At 39.9% G+C, this 10,620-nt stretch overlaps 1 protein-coding gene across 1 annotated transcript; it reads left to right on the top strand.

Moving 5' to 3' along the window:
* The first annotated feature begins 219 nt into the window (after positions 1–219).
* On the top strand, positions 220–6,107 carry LOC311078449 (polymeric immunoglobulin receptor-like). Its single transcript, XM_084107259.1, has 7 exons — positions 220–393; positions 933–1,253; positions 1,377–1,700; positions 1,820–1,837; positions 5,022–5,117; positions 5,287–5,336; positions 5,511–6,107. Exons 1-7 carry the CDS (start codon positions 345–347, stop codon positions 5,619–5,621), a joined length of 969 nt encoding a protein of 322 aa, XP_083963385.1. The 5' UTR covers positions 220–344; the 3' UTR covers positions 5,622–6,107.
* Positions 6,108–10,620: the final 4,513 nt, after the last annotated feature.

Genomic DNA, 10,620 nt, shown 5'->3' with positions numbered 1-10,620 from the left:
TATATTATACACTGTGCGCACACACACACACACACACACACATGTATATATGTGTGCTAATTTGTTTGGCAGAAGCTGTAAACCTGCACACAAGACAAAAGAACAGAAAGATGGTCTTTGGTTTAAGTGTCTGTGTGTCAGTGACAGCAGGACGTGTTTCATCACAGTGAGTCAGAAGAGTTTAGCAAGAAGGAAAAGGAAGAGGTGGAGCAGTTTGTTTTATAAAATACTCTTTAAGAGCACAAGATAAAAATACAAAACCAGACGCAGAGGAAGAACTCGCAGTGTCTCTGACTGATGAACAATACAAGCGGATTATTCACAGAGTTGTATCATTCGTGATTATGGAGACCTTCCTCTTCTTCCTCTTCTTCACTATCTGTCTGATTAAAGGTCAGACGTTTTTAATTACAGTATCTCAGCCTGTAACTATTTACTCACCTGATATTAAATCATGAGTATTGTCACGTCTAAGCCTGTGGAACCATATATATGTGTGATTTATGTAAAGCGTCCTTGCCTGTAGAGAGTGGTATGGTCCAGAGGGAGGAGTCAAGCCTATAAAAGAGGCACAGTGTAGTATTTGTGTGAGTGTGGGTTATAATATGCATATGGTTTGAGCTTGCCTATACGCAGATCAGATCTTTTTTGTTTAGCTGATCTTGTTTTAAAAATTGTACAGTTTTTTGTTTTGTTAATTTTATTTTTATTGCAAAAATATTGTGGGACTTCCACCGTGTGTCAAAAAAAAAATAAAAAAAAAATAAATCATCCTCAAACCTTATCCAGCGGTTTCCCTTGTCAAATCTGCCAGTGCAATCTTATCAAGCATTGTGTTATTATGTGTTTTGCCTGTCTTTATTTGAATTTTTACATTTTTGTTAGTCTGAGATTGTAAGGCTCTTAAAAGAGGAACTGAATATGATTGACAGGTCACATGGGTGATGCTGCTGACGGCATGACTGGCATCACAGGAGGAAGTGTCATCATCAATTGTGTATATATAAATGAAAATGAGAAAACAAGACAAAGTGCAAAAAGCTTTTGCAAAGTGTCTGGCAGTGAATGTACAACCATGACAGAAGTAAAGAATGATTTTTGGATCCCAGGAGAGAGATTCTCTATGATTGAAGATAAATCTCTGGGCTTGATCAGTGTGCTCATTAGAAACCTGACCGTAACCGACAGCGGGACGTACAGATGTCAAGCCGGCAGTAAAACCATTCACACGGTGGATTTCAATGTGAAACAAGGTAAGAATGAAAATGTATTTACCATGTTACTCATTTCCTCAGTCAGGGCTTCAGGTTTAACATCTTACGTTTATTCCTGAGACTTAATTTTACAGTAACAGGATTTGTTACACTTGTTTTCAGAGTCGTGTTGTGGGAGATCAGAGGAACAGACTGCTTATTTAGGAGGAACTGCTGTCATTCACTGCAAATATCCAGAAGAATATAAAACTCATCCCAAGCTATTGTTCAAAGTGCAGAATGGATCATTAGAGTCTATTATTACTGCATTTGGAAGTTCGTTCACCAATGGGAGGTTTTCTCTGAATGTAAACGAACAGGAACATGTTTTCACTGTGACTATTGCTGATGTGGAAAGACGTGATGCCGGGGTGTATTTCTGTGGGATATACACCAACAATCCTATCTACACTCCCCTTCTAACAGAGATTCAGTTTCATGTTTCAGGTGAGAAACAATTAACAACAAATTACACATTAAATGTACATGTAATGTCAGTTAAACAGTGTAATTTTGATGCCTGACCTATTTTCTGTATGTGGGTGACAATGGAAAATCAAGAACAGATGCTTCAGTCCAGTCTGGTGAGTTGTTTACACACATATATGTCCCTCAGAATATGACAGTTTAGAACAGCAAAGTGGAAGTGATGTGCAGATAATGTGATGATGCTGGTTGACCAGATGCAACATCCCTAGCTCTTTGAAATACTCGAGTGGTGGCTGGTCATCATCACCATAATGGTCTGAATAATGATTAAAATGCATGTTCATTTTATAGTATTTTTTAGGAGGCTCTGCCTGTCTCCTCTGATGATCTGCCTCTGATTTTGATTGGTCAGTGCAAGGATATTTCCCTAAGGATATATTGCCCTACCAAGTCATATTTACTAACGGGAAGCTCTGAGATAATATTGATGAACAAGTTCCTGTGACTGAGATAAACTTTAAACATGGCACTGAGGAGAACGACTGCTGCTGTAACTGCTATTCTTTATTAGTTTCTCCCACAACAGCTACATCGCATATATGCATAATCATTTGAAGAATTTGATGTTTTATACACAGTGAAAATAGCATGTATAACATCCCTATTCTTTCCGACAACAGAGCATTTGGACGAGACAAGCTCATAATCACGATTTCAAAAGTGGGAAGTACAATCGAAAAAATATTTTGGTCAAAATTTAGGTTTTATGTATTTGAATTACATTCAGATGCTATGAAGAACTTAAAAAAAAATACTTTATGACATTCAGAGTCACACAGACATAATCATATGAATCTCAACAATGGTGATAGTCAACAAAATATTCAAATAAAACCATGTACATCACAAAACAAGCTACTAATGTCACAATAAAAACAGCAACATAATGGCAAATAGTAAGAATGAAAGAAAATAGACAATTCAGCTGCATTATTTATCCATGCCGCAATGCATTCTGGGAGCCATGGGTGAGTATTGTACTATGGTGGTTTCCATCATGCATTGCAGCATGAAACGTTTTGTTGGTTGTCACCATTGTTGAAATATATACACTTATAGAATCACTGTAGAATCACAGTTCTACTATAATGAATAATAGAAAACATCTCGGTTACAAATGTAATATCGGTTCTCTGAGATAATGGGAACGAGTATTGTGTCGCTAGACGCTATGGGGAAAACTCCTTTTTCTCTGAATATTGAAGCCTTTTACTCAATAACGCAGTGCTACTGCACAGCCATAACCGCGAAGAGCTCTGGAATCAGAGGGGAACTGCACGAACCTGGCGAAGCAGCGCATCTGCGCGAGCCAATAGGGGTGCATCCCACCCCAAGAGAGGGGCTAAGAGAGGGCAGAATTGCGCCCGGTCAGAAGGGGGTTCAGACTGTGGTCTGATCCTCCAGAGATGTAAATGGCTGGTCGAGCTCATTCAGAGGTCAACTCCAACTAAACTGAGAGGATTTGTGCCTGCAGCACAGGGACATCCAAGTTATAAAATCTGGTGAAGGTGGACGGTAAGGATCAGCCGGTCACCGCACAGATGTCCCCAATAGACACACCCCTGGGCCACGCTCAGGAAGAGGCCATGCCTCTGGTGGAGTGCGCTCTTACACCGATGGGGCATTGAAGGCTCTCTATCCAGAGAGTACTATCCAGCAGGACAATCTCTGCTTCGTGACCGGAAGTCTTCTGAGAGCCTTTTAGTTCAGCCACCGAAGTATACGAAGAGCTGCTACAACTGCCTAAACTGGGCGGAGCGCTCTATATACTCTTTGGGCCCGTACAGGGCAGAGTAAGTGCAGTTGTCGCTCGTCTTCTGAAGGGGGAAGCGCAGACAGTGAAATAACTTACGGTAGAGTAGAGAGCAGCTTGGCTAAGTAGCCGTGCCTTGGCTTGAGGACGACTTGAGTCGTTAGGCCCAAACTCAAGTCAGGAAGTGCTGATGAAGAGCGCTTGCAAATCACCCACTCGCTTGACCGATGCTAATGCTAGCAGGAGTGCGGTCTTGAGCGAAAGTGGCCTTAGCTTGGCCGACTGTAGCAGTTCGAATGGGGGCCCTTTGAACATTGATAGGTCCCAAGAGGGTATGGTAAGAAGACGCGGCAGGTGGAGCCTTCTTGCCCCTTTCAGGAAGTGAACAATCAGGTTGCTTCTACCCAACGATTGGCCGGTCACAGAAGCGTGGCCTGCTGCTATGGCCACATAGACGTGAAAAGATGGGGGGTTGATTCCCTGAAAAGTGCATCCCAGGCATGGCGCACCTCTCCTGGGCACGAACAAAGCCCAAAGCCCATGGAGAAAGTGACTCCGCGTCCAGCAGCTCTAGTAGAAAGGAAAGCACCAGCCGTACTTCATAGGATATCTTAGGCCAGGGTTCCTGATGCTCAGGAGGGTAGCATTTAGACGCTGTCGATGCTCACACGCTGGCTGTGGCTGAGTGGTCGCAGGCGCTGGCTTGGCTTGGCACTGTTTTCTGACGACTCTGTCCTGCAGAGCTGGAGCGCTCGGGAAGGAAGTGGCGCATCGCCTGCGAAGACTTCTGTGCAACAGTGAAACGCTCAGCGAAGCCGTCTACTGAGAGGTCGAAGAGGCCAGTGGTGGAGACTGGTGAATCGAGGATGACAGCTCTGTCTGCGTCCTTGATATCAGTCAGATTAAGTCATAAGTGGCGCTCCAGCACCACTAGGCTGGCCATGGCTCTTTCAGTGGCCTAGGCGGTGGCCTTCGTGGCATGCAGGGCCAGGTCTGTAGCGCTGCGGGGGTCACGGGATGACCACAGTTTCCATCCAGCAAGACGCAGAATGAGCAAAACAAAATATCAGATGCTGTGCAACGAGATCGGTCCCCTGGTTAATCCAGTTATGTCGTCCCATCGTGTCGCATGTCTTTTTTGAAGCACATCGAGGAATTTATTTGATAAAAGTGTTTCCATCGTATACAGTTTATATGCATGTCTTTTAATCGGATACAAAATCTATCCTCCTCAATTGAGTGCAAACGTTTTTTTTATGCACATTTGTAGAATTTATGTGCATCTTGGCATTTCCATCCAGTGTTTTTTATGTGATATCCCAAAATGTGCACACAAAAAGGTGGATGTAAACATAGATATGGACAATTTGAACAGGAAGTGAAAATTCTGACAAGCCGTTGTCATAGTAACATGAATTTTAGTAATCATCATATGTCTCTTATTATTCAGTTTCTATTCTGGGTTTTTGGATATTCTCTTTCTTTTTACTGTTTTCCAGACAGTGTTTCCCTCTTGTGTTTTCCAGATTCATTTTTTATTATCATCACTGCAGAGACTTTAGTTTTACTCCTGATAGCAGTTCCACTGATTATAGTGGCTGTGCGAATGAAAAAGACTAAAGGTAATATTTTACACTAAACACAGTCCTTTTCTCTAATGTTTTGCATTTTGAACATACAACACTGAAGATAACCTTAAAATTGGGTTTGGGATAATTTTATCTGGATTAAATTATAAAGAGTTTTGAAGCAGTAATCTGAGTATGACTGTAATGTTGATCTATTGCTCAGGTCTGCCGTCGTCCACCACTGTAGTGTTTAATCCAGTCATTTATGAACAGGTGAGTCAGCACAAACTATTTGAGGATTTTTATTTCTTGCTCGACTCTGTAATGATATTGAATCTCCAGCAGCTGGTGTGTGAATGATCATAATCTTGTGTTAAACTTTGTGAACCTGAAAAACAGATTGAGATCTTTGAGGGGTCTGTTGACTAAAGTTTCCTGTGATTATAGATCAAAGACACTGGACATCTTTGTAATCCAGAGGACAAGGACACAGAAACAACAGTGGTGTACAGCTGTGTTTCCTCAACCAACACCACAACACAAATGACTTCATTTTAACTAATAAGCCTATTATATAATAAACGTTCATAAGCATATTAAGAGCCATGAGAAATCTTTATCCTTCTCATAATTGTCATTGTTTTACTGAAGATGAGACCTCACCAATCTCGTTTTGTCTTTTCTATTCACAAGACTGGATTCATCTTCATGACTTGATTATTTGGTCTTTTTGTATTGTGATTATCAATACTTCAGCAGTGTTATATTTGATCTTATATTTGATCTTGATATGTTTACAGTTGATACAGAACTATGGATCAGAAATATATTAAATCTATTCATTTTTAAAGCTAAATGTTTCATGAGATACTTATATTCTGTAGTTTAATGGACAAATTAGATGTTATACTGGATTGCAAGTGAAGCATACATTGTAAAAAATTGTCCTGAAAATGAATGTTAAAATATTGGTAAAAAAGTTGTCAGTAATTCACTGTTAATCTTAAAGTTCTTTACCGTACTTTACAGTGTGTAAAAATAAATGCTCTAATTTAAAACTCGAGTTAACTCATTTCATTTGTAGAAACTGACTGCATTAAATCACTCAGCTGCCATTTAATTTAACTGCCATTGTGTCATGCCAACTCTCGGAAGATTGGTATGCTAATAGAGATTGGCTTGGTTATGGATATGGTGATGTTAATGTATTTGGTCTTGGGGGAATAGATCTGATACGCTGCTGCTGCTGCTGCACATGTAACATACATGAATTAACCACCCAACAAAGCAACACAAACACAAACAGATCATTTACAGGTTGTACACCCAATACCAATAACGCTGTTGTGCAACAGCTGGAAAGAAGACTATTGCTATACATTGTAAAGCAAAGTTTCACCCTACACAGTTGCACAGGGTAATGAGAGAAACAGACGATATAAGTACATGTGCTGTTGAGTGAGAAAACAAGCGTGGCATCAGCAATGACAATGATGCCATTGACAGGAAGGGATAGAAACAAACCCCCCCCAAAAACAAGCAGATCTATCACCAAGACGTACTGTTTTTTTTTTTCTTCTTCATGGGATCGCATGTTTTACTATCTATGTGTGCCTTGGCAGCCTTGCCGACCGGCTTAGCACTAGAAATGAGGTTCTCTTGAAAACTGTTCTCTTGATCAATATATATAATGCTGCAAGCTGATAGATAGATAGATAGATAGATAGATAGATAGATAGATAGATAGATAGATAGATAGATAGATAGATAGATAGATAGATAGATAGATAGAAATCACATGACCAATGACAAACGAAACCTCACTTTCTGTCCATCAAGTGCACAATTCATTTTGCATGTCAGAATGTTCAAAGCACCAGATCTTACTTTACAAGTAAGTTTTCTTTCAGACTTATTCAATTACATTTTTAAATACCCAGTCATACAATAAATATGAAGAATACAAATTATTTTTTATTACAAATTATTATGTGCAATTCATATATGTGTACATTATTCTTCTATTTCATCATATTGAAATTCATACGGGCATTAAATGCCACAGTTTAATGGTTGAATTAATTTATCACAGAGAGAAATGTAACATACAAACAATGTTAGGCTTTTATTTGTGCATGTAACATGAAACTATCTAGGGGCTGTGTGGTGGCTGCTTCGTCCTGCTGCTTTCACAGAGTTTTGGCTGCTTTATTGTTTGCTTAACACCAGATGCCACTGTGTTCAACACTCTCGAAAATTTAAATCTATTCCCGGAACAATCAGGGGAAGGCATCTGTTCTTCATGAGGCTTCATTTGTCCATCCCTACTGAGTCCACAGAACTGAAATCCTTTCAGCCAGCAAGCCTATAGACTGAAGCCCCACCTACAGGGCATACCAACAACAGGAACAAACTAAAAAGTTTGTAACAATCAAATAATATAAAACCCCAACACAACCAGACTTAAACTTCCAAACAGCTAGTACATCAACCATTAACAGGAAAATAGTTTAACAACAAATTGAATGTTCCTAAATTCTCCCCCTCTGACATCACACCAAAATGGTAGCTTCCACAGGAAGTGATGTGACTGTTGCTTTAAAAAGCACTTTAACCTAGATGTAATGGGTTTGGTTATACAGAGTGTGAACCGGCAAGACTGCAATAAGGTTTGTGGAAAATGTGCAGAAAAATAAATGGTAAATATCACATTAATAATGACAAACTTATGAAAATAATGATGAATTTTAAGAAAATAAATAGAGTTGAAAAGTATAATAATATGTAGCAGTAACAAACTTTAGACTAAATAAACAAAAACTCAATAACAGCTTCCTGATGTGTACACCGATGTTAGTTGTTTGCTGGCAATGCACAGTACAAGTGATATGGTTGTATGTTTGTAAGTCTAAGTTTCTAAAGAGAACAGGTTAACCTGTGACACCATTGTTGAGATTCATGTGCTGATTTTTTTATATATATATCTGTGTGTGTCTAAATGACACCGTTGCTCTGTTTGTTTGTCTTTTTTTTTTTTTTTTTTTTTCCTGTATGATGTTGTCTTATATGCATTTGCAAGGAGGCATTAATCGTCTCTATTATGTTTATTGAAGAGCCGCATAGAACAACAATACTGTCTTTCAGCTTGTTTACATAAGGAACCCCCTTATTCGCTTGTCTCTGTAACTTTAGCATTCCGTACTCCTCGAGTCCCCCTAGTGGGCTGGATAGAACATCACAACTAAAGAGGTAATTTACAATACCCTGACAGATGTGCTTAAAAAAAATCCTTCATTATAAATAATTGCTGTTGGAACTCGTTGGAGTGTGTGAATGTGTGTATGTGTGGCAAATGTGGCTTGCAAAAACACAGTTAAAGCAGCAAGAGAAAAAACTGATGTTAAAGCTGCTCTAAGCGATGCTGGGTGACGTCACTTCTTGTTGACGTTCAAAGTATTGTCAAACAAAACGGAGGCTAGCTCGACCCTCTCTCCTCCTCATCTCGTCCCCTCCCCCCCCCCCTTCTGTGCTTCCAGAAACAGTCATGAATGCCAGGCTGGATTTGCCCACCTGTCCAGCAGAAACAGAGCCACCTGAATGTTGGATGGGAAGCCCTTCTGCCGGCGGAGTTCTCGCTACCTTTCGAAGGCTTTTCCGATGTTAATTCGGGACTTGCGCGTTCCTTCTCCTTTTCCCTATTCTTTGTTATTTGTTCATCGGAACATTGTCTCTTTTTGGTCGTGTGTCGGCCATATCAAAATTCTCAAGAATATACATTTTTAACATTAGTCCTTGTTGTTGTCTAGGACATCTCTACTCTAGCTAACTTCCCTCTTCATGCTTCTCTCTCCTCCACCCCCCACACCCCCCTTTCATGTGCACGCGCACTAACTTCTGCTTGTTAAAGGGATCATCGGATGCTAACTCCACTTTAATATGTTTTTTTTCATATTAATACATCTTTGCAGTGTGTGGACACAACCACCATACAATGAAAGTTCACTCCTTTCCCATTTTTTTAATCCTCAAAAAGCATAAACACTCTCAATAATCAAGCCTTTTGTATTTTTAATGGATAGTGAGTAGTTGCTCATTATCATTTAAAGATACTTGCACAGAATCGGATTATATACACTATAAAAATAAATAAATAATAATATACACTGTTGCCAGTAGTTTTACTGTAAATTGTATTTTTTTGGGTCACCATTGTGCAGAAGAGTAGAGCCTGTGCTTCAGTCCAGGAGAAGATCTACAAACATTGATGATATGCTGCATGTTGCTTTATTTAACAGGCGGTGACTGTGTAGTTGCTGGTCCAGTGGAAATCTCATTATTTAAGATATTTTTCATTGGACTCAGGGCCGTCGATAAGGGGGGATAAAGGGGAACGTTTTCTGGGGCCCAGCCGCTAGAGGGGGCCCATGCAGTCCAGCTATAATTATGTTCATCCTAAATATAAGCAAAAGTTACCATATTTTATTTTGAACCAAAATAGCACCATTAATTGTTGAAAGTGAGAAAAAAAAAAAGCATTTTATTTAATGTTGCTTGAGTAAAATGTAGTCTGTGTCATAATGAAACACCCCTTTCCTGAAAATGGTCTGAGCTATTTTTTGTTGTACTTAATATCGCGAGCGGGCGCGGGCGCCGTGAGCGCTGAGCGAGCAGCAGGTAGGAGTAGTGAGTTGTCGTCGAAAAAGATGAATAAAGCAAAAAAGCTGGCGGGGGCTAAACATAGAAAAAGAAAGAGGGAAAAGGAGATGGCATGTCAATTGGTGAGACAGCAGCTAAATAAGTGGATGAAAGGCAACAGGTAGGATTTAAAGTGTGATGTCCAGGCATGTAGATCCATCTGGCCATCGGGACTACCGGGAGATTCCCAGTGGGCCGACGTGCTTTTTGGGCCGATGCATCCCATACTTTTTTCTTTTTTTTGTCTTAATGGCCCATAAAACTGTACATTCGTTTTGTTTTGTTTTGCTTAATCGGCGGCGCTGGGTTAGTGCCGGTGTAATGCATTGGTCAAAAAAAGTCAGCGTTAGTTTTTTTTCTGAAACACCGGCCCATGAAACAAGTAGATCAGCGGCCCATGGTTCTTTGGAACTATATGGTTATCCGGACCAGTGACGGGTAGACATTAGTACAAAACTAATTATGAAAGTTAGCTTTATTTTTCAGTGCATTTGTTTTACAATATATGGCTATTATATCATGGGATTAATATTATAACTATCATCATGTAGTAGTGTAATGTAGACAGACACTAACTAAAAGAGGTTTTAATTTTTAATTTGCACACTGAATATGGGTTGGAGTTTTTAATTTTGAACTCTCAAAGTGCACCAGATTGATGAATTTAACATTAAAAAGCACAAAATTTTCTTACGGGGGGTGCCCCCCAACCCCCCTACCCCCTAGAGTCAGTGACAGCAAAATTGTTGCTGCATACCCTTCTGACACTGGGTAGTTGCGCCCCTAAGTCTCTCTCAGTTAAATGTATGTGTTAATGTAGGAGAGAGAGAGAGAGAGAGAGAGAGAGAGAGAGCACACGCAT

The sequence above is a fragment of the Abramis brama genome (genome assembly GCF_963993115.1).
Source record: "Abramis brama genome assembly, chromosome: 2".
Classification (NCBI taxonomy): Eukaryota; Metazoa; Chordata; class Actinopteri; order Cypriniformes; family Leuciscidae; genus Abramis; species Abramis brama.
Note: the sequence above shows the minus strand (reverse complement) of the source record. Positions and strands in the feature narration are given on the sequence as shown.

Coding starts and splice junctions, on each gene's coding strand:
- LOC311078449 (XM_084107259.1), top strand. CDS start 345: ATGGAGACCTTCCTCTTCTTCCTCTTCTTCACTATCTGTCTGATTAAA. Junction 394..932: donor CACTATCTGTCTGATTAAAG/GTCAGACGTTTT, acceptor TATGATTGACAG/GTCACATGGGTGATGCTGCT. Junction 5,337..5,510: donor ATCCAGTCATTTATGAACAG/GTGAGTCAGCAC, acceptor CTGTGATTATAG/ATCAAAGACACTGGACATCT.